General features: G+C 44.1%; 1 protein-coding gene across 1 annotated transcript in view; it reads left to right on the forward strand.

Moving 5' to 3' along the window:
* The first annotated feature begins 431 nt into the window (after positions 1 to 431).
* LOC138638528 (saxiphilin-like) overlaps positions 432 to 18,338 on the forward strand; it is a 194,266-nt gene continuing 176,359 nt past the window's right edge. The window contains exons 1-2 of the mRNA XM_069727906.1: positions 432 to 529; positions 17,505 to 17,668. Coding sequence (XP_069584007.1) covers positions 487 to 529; positions 17,505 to 17,668 — 207 coding nt within the window. The 5' untranslated portion in view covers positions 432 to 486. The remainder of the gene's footprint in view (positions 530 to 17,504; positions 17,669 to 18,338) is intronic.

Genomic DNA, 18,338 nt, shown 5'->3' on the forward strand with positions numbered 1-18,338 from the left:
ACTCACCCCACACGGGACAGCACACTGGGCCTGGGACACAATTTTCCTGTAAAGTGCCAGGGCCTCACAGAGCAGCAGCTCGACCACAGCTACCCCTCTGGCATCTTAAAGCCACATAGAAAAAAAAAAAAATCAAAAGTCCCGAATAACCCCTTTAAGATGCACCTGAGGGGTTGTTCTCTGGTTTGATGTCCAACTCCAGTGTTTTGCCCTTTGATGAGCTCTTACCCTTTGTTCTCCAGATACAATTCTGGCAACTAAAGTTTCCAATTGGCAGGTCGATGTTGATGTCAAATAAAAGAAATTACCAAACTATGAAAAAAAAATAGTGACAGAGGTGAGTGGGTCTTGTTGAGAAACTTTTGTGTAAATAACACAAGGACATCTAATCTGCTCACTCAGCCGCCCCCTCATCAATAGAAAGCGAGGTTATAAGAGGCAAGCAGTAGCTGGATTAGACGCTCTTCGTATGCTGCATCGTAAGAAATGAGGATGACTCTCCGAGTGCTGCTATGTCTCTGCCTGTTGGGTAAGTAGTTATGTATCCATGGTTACGACCACTAGCAGCTAACTAACTGTCACTATATGAGGCCGGTTTCACACGTCAGTGGCTCCGGTACGTGAGGTGACAGTTTCCTCACGTACCGGAGACACTGACTCACGTAGACACATTAAAATCAATGTGTCTCTGCACATGTCAGTGTGTTTTCACGGACCGTGTGTCCGTTTGGAAAACATGGAGATATGTCAGTGTTCGTGGGAGCGCACGTATTACACGGACCCATTAAAGTCAATGGGTCCGTGTAAAACACGTACCGCAAACGGATGTTGTCCGTGTGCAGTCCGTGTGCCGTGAAGGAGACAGCGCTACTGTAAGCGCTGTCCCCCCCACGTGTGGTGCTGAAGCCCAATTCATTTCTTCTCTCCAGCAGTGTTTGCTGGAAAGAAGGAATTAATAATCTGTTTTTTAAATTTATTTTTGTTTTTAAAATAAAGTTGCCGGTAATCTGCCCCCTCCCACTCCCTGTGCGCCCCCCCGCTGGCATTAAAATACTTACCCGGCTCCCTCGGCGCTTACATCCTCTCAGCGTCGCGGCTTGTCCTGTATGAGCGGTCACGTGGTGCCGCACATTACAGTGATGAATATGCGGCTCCACCTCCCATAGGGGTGGAGCCGCATATTCATTACTGTAATAAGCGGCACCACGTGACCGCTCATACAGGAAGAGCTGCGACGGATGAATAAAAGCTTCAGCACCGCACGCAGGGGACAGGGCTTAACTCTGGCGCTGTCTCCTGCACGGTCCGTGTGGTCCTCAGTTGGCACACGGGCGACACACGGCTGCTGCACGTGTGCCACACTGATGTTCAACGTAAGCACACGGACACGGATAATTCCGGTACCGATTTTTCCGGTACTGGAATTATCTGGACGTGTGAGACTGGCCTGAGTGGTAGTAACGATTGATACCTGAGCTACTGCAATTCCCTGCACATGGGGAAAGTGGCATAGCGAATCAGAAGAACTATACTACATTTCTAATTGGAGGCTGATATTATTATTACTATTATTGGATTATTACTGGGATAGGATCTGGGAGATGGGATTATCCTTTTTAAGTTCCCAAGAAGAGTTCTTCTCAAGTTTTCTCACTGTGCAAAAAAAATGCAGCATCTTGCTGTTGTGGCAAAGTGAGTGAGATTTATAGACATCTCATGTCCATTGTGCTTTTTATTTACTCAGCGTAAACTGACTCGCGATACATTTTCTAAATCCAATGTCTACAATCTGTTCCACCAAAATTTTCACTCCAAAAATCAAGTAATATTTTTTCCATTCTGGACCCTGCCCTGAGTCCAAACAGCAGGTTTTAACCATATAGGGGATATTACTACATTCAGAAGAAATGTCATAACAAACTGTGGGGTCCGTTTTCTATTATTACCCCTTGTGAAAATTACAAACACGGGGCTAAAGCAAAATTTAACTTGAAAATTTTTTGGTCATATCCAAATGTTATAAGGTTCTGTGAAGCACTTATGGGTTCAAAATGCTCAACACTCTCCTAGATTAATTCAAGGGTTCACTTGTGCAAGGTTTCTGCTATTTTGGTACCTCAGGGGCACTGCAAATGCGACACGGTGTGTGTGTAATTACCAAATAGCACTTCTTCCCTTCGGAGCCCGGCCATGAACCCAAAAAACAGCAGCTTTTGACCATATGTGAGGTATTGATATGTTCGGGGTATTGCATAATATATTTTACTCTTTGAAAATGAAAAATTGCCAGCTAAAGTGATATTTTGGTGAAGAAATGTAATTTTTCATTCGACTTTGCAGCTATTCCTGTGTAGCACCTGAAGGGTTAACACGTGTCCATACAGTAGTTTTTAAAATGGTATCACTTCTGGAACTTTACAATATATGGGAAAAGTCACTTCAAAACATATTTGGTCTGTAAAAAATATGATTTGTAAATTATTTTGAAAAAATTAAAAAACAAAAAATAAAACGCTGCTACATTTAAACCCTCCTAACAAAATAATAGAACATTTATAAAATGAGACAGACAAGGTAGGCATATGGGAAATGATGTTTATTAACTACAAGCTTTGTTATACTGAGAATGTCCTTTGTTGCCTATATTAACCAATCAGAGCTCAGATTAATTAACTGTAGCAAAATAGAAGCTGAGCTGTGATTGGTTGCTATTGGCAGCCTGATAAATCCCCAGCCAACTGGAAGCCCTCCCCCCTGGCAGTATATATTAGCTCACGCATACACATAATAGACTGGTCATGTGACTGACAGCTGCCGTATTTCCTATATGGTACAAGTAATCACCAAAAAATAATACGTACAGGGTATAATTGGTAGGTATAACCAAAAAGGACAAAAAAACCCCTTTAAAATGTAACTTTTAATAAATACTGAGTAAAAATTACCCATATATACGGGTCAGGAGACAGTAACACCTTAATCTATCTTAACAATAAAATGAAAGGATAGAGACTAGACGGTGGGGGCGGGTGATCTTTCCCTAACTCGCCCTACCTCACAGCGGAGGTTGGCACCCTAAATTCGACATGGCGCCCCCACTCGTCGACGGCTCTCCCTTAGGACCCTACAGGATCTTAACAAAATGAAACTACCACCACACCAAAACCTTATCTAAAGTGCAATAGTGCTTATAAGGTGCAATAAAAGAGCTGTAGAGATCTGATGTGGAATAGTTTCCACAAGAAAGGGTCTTATGGACAATTACCCTTCTATTGATCTGATATGAGGAAGGTGCAATAAGTGTCTAATGTTAGAGATAGAGTAAGTTTAAACCGTTGCGATATACAGCAGTAATAGTCCTGTTTCCAGTCTCAAAAACACACATGACACCTATGGTATACCCAAATAATATGCACAGTGTGGTGTTTGGGAGAAAGATGTATACACTGCGTAGGCAGAGTAGTATAAAAAAAAAAGACAGTCATATGTCAATATGCCATACACCGGCACCTCTCAAATCATAGACAGGCAAAGAAAAAAGATGGTCAAATAAAGGATGTACTCATCCGTATGCTGCCTCCCATCCCGATGCGTTTCCCCCTAGGATAATGCACCAGGGTTCATCAGGGGAAGGAGTGGGGCTTCTCACGGTCCGAGGAAGCTATAGTAAGCTGCGTCTCGGAATGACCGCTCACAAGGTCCGAGGCCGCTGTAATGAGCTGCATCTCGGAATGACCGCTCTCAATGAAGGGCTGCACATGTCTTACCAGATTCCGTTTCTTATTCCTCCCGCCGCCATATTGGAACGCCCGAAAAGCCGGAAATGACGCATGATACATGACGCCATAGCGTTTTCGGTAAATGGAACGCAGAGCGCTCCACGCTAGGCAACTAAACTATTTGGAGGCGGTGCCAGGTAGCGGAAACACAAAAGCTTGCTAGAAAAGTACCACTGATCATGTGGATACGCAAATTAGTGTAATATATCCCAAACAATTACTAAAAGACAATAAAAATGAGAAAGGGATATAGAAAATATACAGTTAGGGCCAGAAATATTTGGACAGTGACACAATTTTCGCGAGTTGGGCTCTGCATGCCACCACATTGGATTTGAAATGAAACCTCTACAACAGAATTCAAGTGCAGATTGTAACGTTTAATTTGAAGGGTTGAACAAAAATATCTGATAGAAAATGTAGGAATTGTACACATTTCTTTACAAACACTCCACATTTTAGGAGGTCAAAAGTAATTGGACAAATAAACATAACCCAAACAAAATATTTTTATTTTCAATATTTTGTTGCAAATCCTTTGGAGGCAATCACTGCCTTAAGTCTGGAACCCATGGACATCACCAAACGCTGGGTTTCCTCCTTCTTAATGCTTTGCCAGGCCTTTACAGCCGCAGCCTTCAGGTCTTGCTTGTTTGTGGGTCTTTCCGTCTTAAGTCTGGATTTGAGCAAGTGAAATGCATGCTCAATTGGGTTTAGATCTGGAGATTGACTTGGCCATTGCAGAATGTTCCACTTTTTGGCACTCATGAACTCCTGGGTAGCTTTGGCTGTATGCTTGGGGTCATTGTCCATCTGTACTATGAAGCGCCGTCCAATCAACTTTGCAGCATTTGGCTGAATCTGGGCTGAAAGTATATCCCGGTACACTTCAGAATTCATCCGGCTACTCTTGTCTGCTCTTATGTCATCAATAAACACAAGTGACCCAGTGCCATTGAAAGCCATGCATGCCCATGCCATCACGTTGCCTCCACCATGTTTTACAGAGGATGTGGTGTGCCTTGGATCATGTGCCGTTCCCTTTCTTCTCCAAACTTTTTTCTTCCCATCATTCTGGTACAGGTTGATCTTTGTCTCATCTGTCCATAGAATACTTTTCCAGAACTGAGCTGGCTTCTTGAGGTGTTTTTCTGCAAATTTAACTCTGGCCTGTCTATTTTTGGTATTGATGAATGGTTTGCATCTAGATGTGAACCCTTTGTATTTACTGTCATGGAGTCTTCTCTTTACTGTTGACTTAGAGACAGATACACCTACTTCACTCAGAGTGTTCTGGACTTCAGTTGATGTTGTGAACGGGTTCTTCTTCACCAAATTAAGTATGCGGCGATCATCCACCACTGTTGTCATCGATGGACGCCCAGGCCTTTTTGAGTTCCCAAGCTCACCAGTCAATTCCTTTTTTCTCAGAATATACCCAACTGTTGATTTTGCTACTCCAAGCATGTCTGCTATCTCTCTGATGGATTTTTTCTTTTTTTTCAGCCTCAGGATGTTCTGCTTCACCTCAATTGAGAGTTCCTTTGACCGCATGTTGTCTGCTCACAGCAACAGCTTCCAAATGCAAAACCACACACCTGGAATCCACCCCTGACCTTTTAACTACTTCATTGATTACAGGTTAACGAGGGAGACGCCTTCAGAGTTAATTGCAGCCCTTAGAGTCCATTGTCCAATTACTTTTGGTCCCTTGAAAAAGAGGACGCTATGCATTACAGAGCTATGATTCCTAAACCCTTTCTCCGATTTGGATGTGGAAACTATCATATTGCAGCTGGGAGTGTGCACTTTCAGCCCATGTTATATATATAATTGTATTTCTGAACATGTTTTTGTAAACAGCTAAAATAACAAAACTTGTGTCACTGTCCAAATATTTCTGGCCCTAACTGTAATAATAAATAATAAATACAACGGCTCAGAATGCGGGGTTTTCTTTGAAAAATGACCGTGCAGCCAAAACATCATTAGAGAGGATGCCAAAAAAGACCATCACACAGGGTTAGTAGAATTCCATTAAGAAAAACCCATTAGTATTGTTCACGCTGTTGAGTGATAAACAAATTTGTGGTCATTTAGAAGACCTATACCAAATAACAGTTAATGTCATATAGACCACAGTGAACACTATTTTTAAATGAAACTAGTAAAACTGAGTTGCTCATTTAGTCCCAAAGGGGACATGGACTCAAGGAGGTAAATCCACCTTGTCTCGCGCTGCAATATCTTACGGTCCCAATCGCGGGAGGAATAAGAAACGGAATCTGGTAAGACATGTGCAGCCCTTCATTGAGACGCAGCTCATTACAGCGGCCTCGGACCTTGTGAGCGGTCATTCCGAGACGCAGCTTACTATAGCTTCCTTGGACCGTGAGAAGCCCCACTCCTTCCCCTGATGAACCCTGGTGCATTATCCTAGGGGGAAACGCATCGGGATGGGCGGCAGCATACGGATCAGTACATCCTTTATTTGACCATCTTTTTTCTTTGTCTGTCTATGATTTGAGAGGTGCCGGTGTATGGCATATTGACATATGACTGTCTTTTTTTTTTTATACTACTCTGCCTACGCAGTGTATACATCTTTCTCCCAAATTCCACACTGTGCATATTATTTGGGTATACTATAGGTGTCATGTGTGTTTTTGAGACTGGAAACAGGACTATTACTGCTGTATATCGCAACGGTTTAAACTTACTCTATCTCTAACATTAGACACTTATTGCACCTTCCTCATATGAGATCAATAGAAGGGTAATTGTCCATAAGACCCTTTCTTGTGGAAATTATTCCACATCAGATCTCTACAGCTCTTTTATTGCACCTTTTAAGCACTATTGCACTTTAGATAAGGTTTTGTGTTGTGAATTCTGTGGCGGAGCTCCCTCCTGTGGTCACAAGTGGTACTTCGGCTGGTTCTCTCTGTGAGCTTCCGTTGGTGGAGGAAAGTGGTACTGCGGCTTCTGAGTTTCCTTCCTCAGGTGATGTGGTGAAGTCGTTAGGTGCTGCTCTATTTAACTCCACCTAGTGCTTTTATCCTGGCCTCCAGTCAATGTTCTAGTATTGGACCTGTTTCCTCCTGGATCGTTCCTGTGGCCTGCTGCTCTGCATAGCTAAGTTCTCTTTGCTATTTGTTTGCTGTTTTTTTCTGTCCATCTTGTCAATTTGTTTTTACTACTTGCTGGAAGCTCTGGGACGCAGAGGGTGAACCTCCGTGCCTTTAGTTCGGTACGGTGGGTCTTTTTGCCCCCTTTGCGTGGTGTTTGTAGGGTTTTGTGTTGACCGCAAAGTTACCTTTCCTATCCTCGCTCTGTTCAGAAGGTTGGGCCTCACTTTGCTAAATCTATTTCATCTCTACGTTTGTCTTTTCATCTTAACTCACAGTCATTATATGTGGGGGCTGCCTTTTCCTTTGGGGTATTTCTCTGAGGCAAGGTAGGCTTATTTTCTATCTTCAGGCTAGCTAGTTTCTCAGGCCGTGCCGAGTTGCATAGGGAGCATTAGGCGCAATCCACGGCTGCCTTTAGTGTGGTTGGAGAGGATTAGGGATTGCGGTCAACAGAGTTCTCACGTCTCAGAGCTCGTTCTTGTTTTTTTGGGTTATTGCCAGGTCACTGTATGTGCGCTGATCTCTATGTCCATTGTGGTACTGAATTACCTTTCATAACAGTACTAGAGGCCCAAAGTACTAATGATTCCCAATAGAGGGAAAAAAGAAGTTCTGAGACCATTTTTTTTTCTTTGCACTGTGTTTTGCCTTTTTTTTCCCCTAGACATTTGGGTGGTTCAGGACACAGGTGTAGCAATGGACATTAAAGGTCTGTCTTCATGTGTGGATCAGCTCACGGCAAGAGTACAAAGTATTCAAGACTTTGTGGTTCAGAATTCTATGTTAGAACCGAGAATTCCTATTCCTGATTTGTTTTTTGGAGATAGAACTAAATTTCTGAGTTTCAAAAATAATTGTAAACTATTTCTGGCTTTGAAACCTCGCTCCTCTGGTGACCCAGTTCAACAAGTTAGGATCCTTATTTCTTTTTTGCGTGGCGACCCTCAGGACTGGGCATTTTCTCTTGCGTCAGGAGATCCTGCATTAAGTAATATCGATGCATTTTTCCTGGCGCTTGGATTGCTGTACGATGAGCCTAATTCTGTGGATCAGGCAGAGAAGAATTTGCTGGCTCTGTGTCAGGGTCAGGATGAAATAGAGGTATATTGTCAGAAATTTAGAAAGTGGTCAGTACTCACTCAGTGGAATGAAGGTGCGCTCGCAGCTATTTTCAGAAAAGGTCTCTCTGAAGCCCTTAAGGATGTCATGGTGGGTTTTCCTATGCCTGCTGGTCTGAATGAGTCTATGTCTTTGGCCATTCAGATCGGTCGACGCTTGCGCGAGCGTAAATCTGTGCACCATTTGGCGGTATTACCTGAGCTTAAACCTGAGCCTATGCAGTGCGATAGGACTTTGACCAGAGTTGAACGGCAAGAACACAGACGTCTGAATGGGCTGTGTTTCTACTGTGGTGATTCCACTCATGCTATCTCTGTCCTAAGCGCACTAAGCGGTTCGCTAGGTCTACCACCATTGGTACGGTACAGTCAAAATTTCTTCTGTCTGTTACCTTGATCTGCTCTTTGTCATCGTATTCTGTCATGGCATTTGTGGACTCAGGCGCTGCTCTGAATTTGATGGACTTGGAGTATGCTAGGCGTTGTGGGTTTTTCTTGGAGCCCTTGCAGTGTCCTATTCCATTGAGAGGAATTGATGCTACGCCTTTGGCCAAGAATAAGCCTCAGTACTGGACCCAGCTGACCATGTGCATGGCTCCTGCACATCAGGAGGTTATTCGCTTTCTGGTGTTGCATAATCTGCATGATGTGGTCGTGTTGGGGTTGCCATGGCTACAAGTCCATAATCCAGTATTAGATTGGAAATCCATGTCTGTGTCCAGCTGGGGTTGTCAGGGGGTACATGGTGATGTCCCATTTCTGACTATTTCGTCATCCACCCCTTCTGAGGTTCCTGAGTTCTTGTCTGATTACCGGGATTTATTTGATGAGCCCAAGTCCGATACCCTACCTCCGCATAGGGATTGTGATTGTGCTATCGATTTGATTCCTGGTAGTAAATTCCCAAAAGGTCGACTGTTTAATTTATCTGTGCCTGAGCACGCCGCTATGCGGAGTTATGTGAAGGAGTCTTTGGAGAAGGGGCATATTCGCCCGTCATCGTCGCCATTAGGAGCAGGGTTCTTTTTTGTAGCCAAGAAGGATGGTTCACTGAGACCTTGTATAGATTACCGCCTTCTAAATAAGATCACGGTTAAATTTCAGTACCCCTTGCCATTGTTATCTGATTTGTTTGCTCGGATTAAGGGGGCTAGTTGGTTCACCAAGATAGATCTTCGTGGTGCGTATAATCTTGTGCGTATTAAGCGAGGCGATGAGTGGAAAACTGCATTTAATACGCCCGAGGGCCATTTTGAGTATCTAGTAATGCCATTCGGACTTGCCAATGCTCCATCAGTGTTTCAGTCCTTTATGCATGACATCTTCCGAGAGTACCTGGATAAATTCCTGATTGTGTACTTAGATGACATTTTGATCTTCTCGGATGATTGGGAGTCTCATGTGAAGCAGGTCAGAACGGTGTTTCAGGTCCTGCGTGCTAATTCTTTGTTTGTGAAGGGATCAAAGTGTCTCTTTGGTGTTCAGAAGGTTTCATTTTTGGGGTTCATCTTTTCCCCTTCTACTATCGAGATGGACCCTGTTAACCCCTTCCCGACCCATGACGCCACGTAGGCGTCATGAAAGTCGGTGCCAATCTGACCCATGACGCCTATGTGGCGTCATGGAAAGATCGCGTCCCTGCAGATCGGGTGAAAGGGTTAACTCCCATTTCACCCGATCTGCAGGGACAGGGGGAGTGGTAGTTTAGCCCAGGGGGGGTGGCTTCACCCCCTCGTGGCTACGATCGCTCTGATTGGCTGTTGAAAGTGAAACTGCCAATCAGAGCGATTTGTAATATTTCACCTATTATAACGGGTGAAATATTACAATCCAGCCATGGCCGATGCTGCAATATCATCGGCCATGGCTGGAAATACTAATGTGCCCCCACCCCACCCCACCGATGGCCGGTACACTGCTCCGGCTCCCCTCCGTCCAGCACTCCGCTCCCCCCCGTGCTCTTGTCCGCTCCCCCCGTGCTCCAATCACCCCCCCGTGCTCCAATCACCCCCCCTGCACTCCGATCCACCCCCCCATCGTGCTCCGTTCCAGCCCCCCATGCTCCGTTACAGCCCCCCGTGCTCCGTTACACGCCCCCCGTGCTCAGTTCCACGCCTGCCGCACTCCGATTCCCCCCCGTGCTCCGATCCCCCCCCGTGGTCCCCCCCCACCCTATCATACTTACCGATCCTGCCGGGGTCCCGTCCGTCTTCTCCCTGGGCGCCGCCATCTTCCAAAATGGCGGGCGCATGCGCAGTGCGCCCGCCGAATCTGCCGGCCGGCAGATTCGTTCCAAAGTGCATTTTGATCACTGAGATAGATTATATCTCAGTGATCAAAGTAAAAAAAATAATAAATGACCCCCCCCCCCCTTTGTCACCCCCATAGGTAGGGACAATAAAAAAATAAAGAAATTTTTTTTTTCCACTAATGTTAGAATAGGGTTAGGGGTAGGGATAGGGTTAGGGTTAGGGGTAGGGTTAGGGTTAGGGTTAGGGGTAGGGTTAGGGGTAGGGTTAGGGTTAGGGTTAGGGGTAGGGTTAGGGTTAGGGTTAGGGCTAGGGTTAGGGTTTCGGTATGTGCACACGTATTCTGGTCCTCTGCGGATTTTTCTGCTGCGGATTTGATAAATCCGCAGTGCTAAACCGCTGCGGATTTATGGCGGATTTACCGCGTTTTTTTCTGCGCATTTCACTGCGGTTTTACAATTGCGATTTTCTATTGGAGCAGTTGTAAAACCGCTGCGGAATCCGCAGAAAGAAGTGACATGCTGCGGAATGTAAACCGCTGCGTTTCCGTGCAGTTTTTCCGCAGCATGTGTACAGCGATTTTTGTTTCCCGTAGGTTTACATTGAACTGTAAACTCATGGGAAACTGCTGCGGATCCGCAGCGTGTGCACATACCTTTAGAATTAGGCTATGTGCACACGGTGCGGATTTGGCTGCGGATTGGCCGCTGCGGATTCGCAGCAGTGTTCCATCAGGTTTACAGTACCATGTAAACATATGAAAAACCAAATCCGCTGTGCCCATGGTGCGGAAAATACCGCGCGGAAACGCTGCGTTGTATTTTCCGCAGCATGTCAATTCTTTGTGCGGATTCCGCAGCGTTTTACACCTGTTCCTCAATAGGAATCCGCAGGTGAAATCCGCACAAAAAACACTGGAAATCCGCGGAAAATCCGCAGGTAAAACACAGTGCCTTTTACCCGCGGATTTTTCAAAAATGGTGCGGAAATATCTCACACGAATCCGCAACGTGGGCACATAGCCTTAGGGCTAGGGTTGGAATTAGGGTTGTGGTTAGGGTTATGATTAGGGCTAGGGTTGTGTTGTGATTAGGGTTATGGCTACAGTTGGGATTAGGGTTAGGGGTGTGGGGGGGTTAGTGTTGGAGGTAGAATTGAGGGGTTACCACTGTTTAGGCACATCAGGGGTCTCCAAACGCAACATGGCACCACCATTGATTCCAGCCAATCTCGTATTCAAAAAGTCAAATGGTGCTCCCTCACTTCCGAGCCCCGACGTGTGCCCAAACAGTGGTTTACTTCCACATATGGGGTATCAGCATACTCAGGACAAACTGCGCAACAATTTCTGGGGTCCAATTTCTCCTGTTACCCTTGTCAATCTAAAAAAATGCTTGCTAAAACATAATTTTTGAGGAAAGAAAAATGATTTTTTATTTTCACGGCTCTGCGTTGTAAACGTCTGTGAAGCACTTGGGGGTTCAAAGTGCTCACCACATATCTAGATAAGTTCCTTGTGGGGTCTAGTTTCTAAAATGGGGTTACTTGTGGGGGGTTTCTACTGTTTAGGCACACCAGGGGCTCTGCAAACGCAATGTGACGCCCGCAGACCATTCCATCAAAGTCTGCATTTTAAAAGTCACTACTTCCCTTCTGAGCCCTGACGTGTGCCCAAACAGTAGTTTACCCCCACACATGGGGTATCAGCGTACTCAGGAGAAACTGGACAACAACTTTTGGGGTCCAATTTCTCCTGTAACCCTTGGGAAAATAAAAAATTCTGGGCTAAATAATTATTTTTGAGGAAAGAAAACGTATTTATTATTTTCACGGCTCTGCATTATAAACTTCTGTGAAGCACTTGGGGGTTCAAAGTGCTCACCACACATCTAGATAAGTTCCTTTTGGGGTCTAGTTTCCAAAATGGTGTCACTTGTGGGGGGTTTCTACTGTTTAGGCACATCAGGGGCTCTGCAAACGCAACGTGACGCCCGCAGAGCATTCCATCAAAGTCTGCATTTCAAAACGTCACTACTTCAATTCCGAGCCCCGGCATGTGCCCAAACAGTAGTTTACCCCCACATATGGGGTATCACCGTACTCAGGAGAAACTGGACAACAAATATTGGGGTCAAATTTCTCCTGTTACCCTTGGGAAAATTAAAAAATTCTGGGCTAAATAATTATTTTTGAGGAAAGAAAACGTATTTATTATTTTCACGGCTCTGCATTATAAACTTCAATGAAGCACTTGGGGGTTCAAAGTGCTCACCACACATCTAGATAAGTTCCTTTGGGGGTTTAGTTTCCAAAATGGGGTCACTTGTGGGGGGTTTCTACTGTTAAGCCACATCAGGGGCTCCGCAAACGCAACGTGACGCCCACAGAGAATTCCATCAAAGTCTGCATTTCAAAACGTCACTACTTCACTTCCGAGCCTCGGCATGTGCCCAAACAGTTGTTTACCCCCACATATGGGGTATCAGCGTACTCAGGAGAAACTGGACAACAACTTTTGGGGTCCAATTTCTCTTGTAACCATTGGGAAAATAAAAAATTCTGGGCTAAATAATTATTTTTGAGGAAAGAAAACGTATTTATTATTTTCATGGCTCTGCATTATAAACTTCTATGAAGCACTTGGGGGTTCAAAGTGCTCACCACACATCTAGATAAGTTCCTTTGGGGGTCTAGTTTCCAAAATGGGGTCACTTGTGGGGGGTTTCTACTGTTAAGCCACATCAGGGGCTCTGCAAACGCAACGTGACGCCCACAGAGCATTCCATCAAAGTCTGCATTTCAAAACGTCACTACTTCACTTCCGAGCCCCGGCATGTGCCCAAACAGTGATTTACCCCCACATATGGGGTATCAGCGTACTCAGGAGAAACTGGACAACAACTTTTGGGGTCCAATTTCTCCTGTTACCCTTGGGAAAATTAAAAAATTCTGGGCTAAATAATTATTTTTGAGGAAAGAAAACGTATTTATTATTTTCACGGCTCTGCGTTATAAACTTCTGTGAAGCACTTGGGGGTTCAAAGTCCTCACCACACATCTAGATTAGTTCCTTTGGGGGTCTAGTTTCCAAAATGGGGTCATTTCTGGGGGATCTGCAATGTTTAGGCACACAGGGGCTCTCCAAACGTGACATGGTGTCCGCTAATGATTGGAGCTAATTTTCCATTTAAAATGCCAAATGGCGTGCCATCCCTTCCGAGCCCTGCCGTGCGCCCAAACAGTGGTTTACCCCCACATATGGGGTATCAGCGTACTCAGGACAAACTGGACAACAATATTTGGGGTCCAATTTCTCCTATTATCCTTGGCAAAATAGGAAATTCCAGGCTAAAAAATCATTTTTGAGGAAAGAAAAATTATTTTTTATTTTCATGGCTCTGCGTTATAAACTTCTGTGAAGCACCTGGGGGTTTAAAGTGCTCAATATGCATCTAGATAAGTTCCTTTGGGGGTCTAGTTTCCAAAATGGGGTCACTTGTGGGGGAGATCCAATGTTTAGGCACACAGGGGCTCTCCAAACGCGACATGGTGTCCGCTAACAATTGGAGCTAATTTTCCATTCAAAAAGTCAAATGGCGCGCCTTCCCTTCCGAGCCCTGCCGAGTGCCCAAACAGTGGTTTACCCCCACATATGAGGTATCGGCGTACTCGGGAGAAATTGCCCAACAAATTTTATGATCCATTTTATCCTACTGCCCATGTGAAAATGAAAAAATTGAGGCGAAAAGATTTTTTTTGTGAAAAAAAAGTACTTTTTCATTTTTACAGATCAATTTGTGAAGCACCTGAGGGTTTAAAGTGCTCACTAGGCATCTAAATAAGTTTCTTGGGGGGGTCTAGTTTCCAAAATGGGGTCACTTGTGGGGGAGCGCCAATGTTTAGGCACACAGGAGCTATCCAAACGCGACATGGTGTCCGCTAACGATGGAAATAATTTTTCATTCAAAAAGTCAAATGGCGCTCCTTCCCTTCCGAGCCTTACCATGTGCCCAAACAGTGGTTTACCCCCACATGTGAGGTATTGGTGTACTCAGGAGAAATTGCCCAACACATTTTAGGATCCATTTTATCCTGTTGCCCATGTGAAAATGAAAAAATTGAGGCTAAAAGAATTTTTTTGTGAAAAAAAATACTTTTTCATTTTTACGGATCAATTTGTGGAGCACCTGGGGGTTCAAAGTGCTCACTATGCATCTAGATAAGTTCCTTGGGGGGTCTAGTTTCCAAAATGGGGTCACTTGTGGGGGAGCTCCAATTTTTAGGCACACGGGGGCTCTCCAAACGTGACATGGTGTCCGCTAAAGAGTGGAGCCAATTTTTTATTCAAAAAGTCAAATGGCGCTCCTTCCCTTCCAAGCCCTGCCGTGCGCCCAAACAGTGGTTTACCCCCACATATGAGGTATCAGCGTACTCAGGACAAATTGGACAACAACTATCGTGGTTCAGTTTCTCCTTTTACCATTGGGAAAATAAAAAAATTGTTGCTAAAAGATAATTTTTGTGACTAAAAAGTTAAATGTTCATTTTTTCCTTCCATGTTGCTTCTGCTGCTGTGAAGCACCTGAAGGGTTAATAAACTTCTTGAATGTGGTTTTGAGTACCATGAAGGGTGCAGTTTTTAGAATGGTGTCACTTTTGGGTATTTTAAGCCATATAGACCCCTCAAACTGACTTCAAATGTGAGGTGGTCCCTAAAAAAAATGGTGTTGTAAATTTCGTTGTAAAAATGACAAATCGCTGGTCAAATTTTAACCCTTATAACTTCCTAACAAAAAAAAATTTTGTTTCCAAAATTGTGCTGATGTAAAGTAAACATGTGGGAAATGTTATTTATTAACTATTTTGTGTCACATATCTCTTTGGTTTAACAGAATAAAAATTCAAAATGTGAAAATTGCGAAATTTTCAAAATTTTCGCCAAATTTCTGTTTTTATCACAAATAAACGCAGAATTTATTGACCTAAATTTACCACTAACATGAAGCCCAATATGTCACGAAAAAACAATCTCAGAACCGCTAGGATCCGTTGAAGCGTTCCTGAGTTATTACCTCATAAAGGGACACTGGCCAGAATTGCAAAAAACGGCAAGGTCTTTAAGGTCAAAATAGGCTGGGCCATGAAGGGGTTAAGGTCCAAGCCATCCATAATTGGACTCAGCCGACATCTCTGAAAAATCTGCAAAAGTTCCTGGGCTTTGCTAATTTTTATCGTCACCTATCACCTGAATTTGGCGGGACGCGCAGGCGTGTACTGTTGTGAATTCTGTGGCCAAGCTCCCTCCTGTGGTCGTGAGTGGTACTGCGGCTGGTTCTGTCTATAAGCTTCCTTTGGAGGATGAGAGTGGTACTGCGGCTTCTGAGTTTCCTTCCTCAGGTGATGAGGTTAAGTCGTTAGGTGCTGCTCTATTTAACTCCACCTGGTGCTTTGATCCTGGCCTCCAGTCAATGTTCTAGTATTGGTCTTGCTTCCTCCTGGATCGTTCCTGTGGCCTCTCTATCCTGCATAAGCTAAGTTCTGCTTGTGTTATTTTTGTTTGCTATATTTTCTGTCCAGCTTGCTATATTGGTTTTTTCTTGCTTGCTGGAAGCTCTGAGACGCAGAGGGAGCACCTCCGTACCGTTAGTCGGTGCGGAGGGTCTTTTTGCCCCTCTGCGTGGTTGTTTGTAGGTTTTTGTGTTGACCGCAAAGCTATCTTTCCTATCCTCGGTCTATTCAGTAAGTCGGGCCTCACTTTGCTAAATCTATTTCATCTCTGTGTTTGTATTTCATCTTTACTCACAGTCATTATATGTGGGGGGCTGCCTTTTCCTTTGGGGAATTTCTCTGAGGCAAGGTAGGCTTATTTTTCTATCTTCAGGGCTAGTTAGTTTCTCAGGCTGTGCCGAGTTGCATAGGAAGCGTTAGGCGCAATCCACGGCTACCTCTAGTGTGGTGTGTTAGGATTAGGGATTGCGGTCAGCAGAGTTTCCACGTCTCAGAGCTTGTCCTATGTTTTTGGTAAATGTCAGGTCACCTTGTGTGCTCTGAACTTCAAGGTCCACTGTGGTTCTGAATTACCTGTTCATAACAGTGTACTACGGAGGACATAGAATGAACTTCAATCCAATATTGCGGCCAGCATGCAGTCAGCGGGTAAGGAAAGGGTGAATCAAACACCCGAAAACTCCGCCCATATGACGAAAACAGGTCCCGCCAAATTCAGTTGACAGGTTCCCTTTAAGTCCCCCTTGTTCACATTTGGCAGCTGTCAATTTGCCTCCAACACTTTTCCTCTCACTGTTTCCCCATTATGTAGATAGGGGCAAAATTGTTTGGTGAATTGGAACGTGCGGGGTTAAAATTTCGCCTCACAACATAGCCTATGACGCTCTCCGGGTCCAGACGTGTGACTGTGCAAAATTTTGTGGCTGTAGCTGCGACGGTGCAGATGCCAATCCCGGACATACACACATACATACACAAACATACATACATACACACACATTCAGCTTTATGTATTAGATTTTGTTAATAACGCTATTTTATCTCTATGTGACTGCAGACTTGTTAATCCTGACAGCATGCACAATGTGCACTGTAAGGATTTTTCAGAGCAGCACATACATGCAGCCACTAGACGTGTGCAATATACAGGGTGGGCCATTTATAAGGATAAACTTCGGGTGGGCCATGTATATGGATACACCTAAATAAAAAGGGAATGGTTGGTGATATCAAGTTCCTGATTTTGGCACATTAGTATATGGGAGGGGGAAAACTTTTCAAGATGGGTGGTAACCATTTTGAAGTCGGCCATTTTGGCTACAACTTTATAAATGGCCCACCCAGGTGTATCGATATAAACAGCCCACCCTGTACAATGCAAGTGAATTGATCGAGGTTGAACATGTCTAGTCGAAATGTGGCCGAAAGTATGCACATTGCATACTTGTGGTCACATGACCGCCTGCTCTCGGCGATGGCACCAGAGAGAGTGTGCTGTGAGAACTTTTATGTCACATAGACTTTCTCCATATCAACACCTTGTTGTCACCAATTAGTATAAATGAAAATGAGTTATCTCCTTTATAAGATCAGTGGATAGTAATCATATCTATGTAATGTTTTTTTCAGAAAAACACATATTTATTGCAAACATATTTTTTATATTAACAACATGTTATTTTCATGATTATTGTCTTATTTTAATTATCTATTTTTCAGTTCTGAGTTGTGCAGCTCTGAGTGCAAGAAATGTACGTTGGTGTGTGACCTCAGATACTGAAGAGCAAAAGTGCCATGATCTGGAGACCTCTTGTCATGTCGATGAAATTCTACTAAAATGTGTGAAAAAATCCAGCACCGAGGACTGTGTGAGAGCGATCAGTGTGAGTACATCATCATGGAAGTCTATGGGATATATAATTACTAAGCAAAAATACACAGGTGCTATCTGAAATATACAGTGGGGCAAAAAAGTATTTAGTCAGTCAGCAATAGTGCAAGTTCCACCACTTAAAAAGATGAGAGGCGTCTGTAATTTACATCATAGGTAGACCTCAACTATGGGAGACAAACTGAGAAAAAAAAATCCAGAAAATCACATTGTCTGTTTTTTTAACATTTTATTTGCATATTATGGTGGAAAATAAGTATTTGGTCAGAAACAAAATTTCATCTCAATACTTTGTAATATATCCTTTGTTGGCAATGACAGAGGTCAAACGTTTTCTGTAAGTCTTCACAAGGTTGCCACACACTGTTGTTGGTATGTTGGCCCATTCCTCCATGCAGATCTCTTCTAGAGCAGTGATGTTTTTGGCTTTTCGCTTGGCAACACGGACTTTCAACTCCCTCCAAAGGTTTTCTATAGGGTTGAGATCTGGAGACTGGCTAGGCCACTCCAGGACCTTGAAATGCTTCTTACGAAGCCACTCCTTCGTTGCCCTGGCGGTGTGCTTTGGATCATTGTCATGTTGAAAGACCCAGCCACATTTCATCTTCAATGCCCTTGCTGATGGAAGGAGGTTTGCACTCAAAATCTCACGATACATGGCC

The sequence above is a fragment of the Ranitomeya imitator genome, chromosome 5 (genome assembly GCF_032444005.1).
Source record: "Ranitomeya imitator isolate aRanImi1 chromosome 5, aRanImi1.pri, whole genome shotgun sequence".
NCBI lineage: Eukaryota > Metazoa > Chordata > Amphibia > Anura > Dendrobatidae > Ranitomeya > Ranitomeya imitator.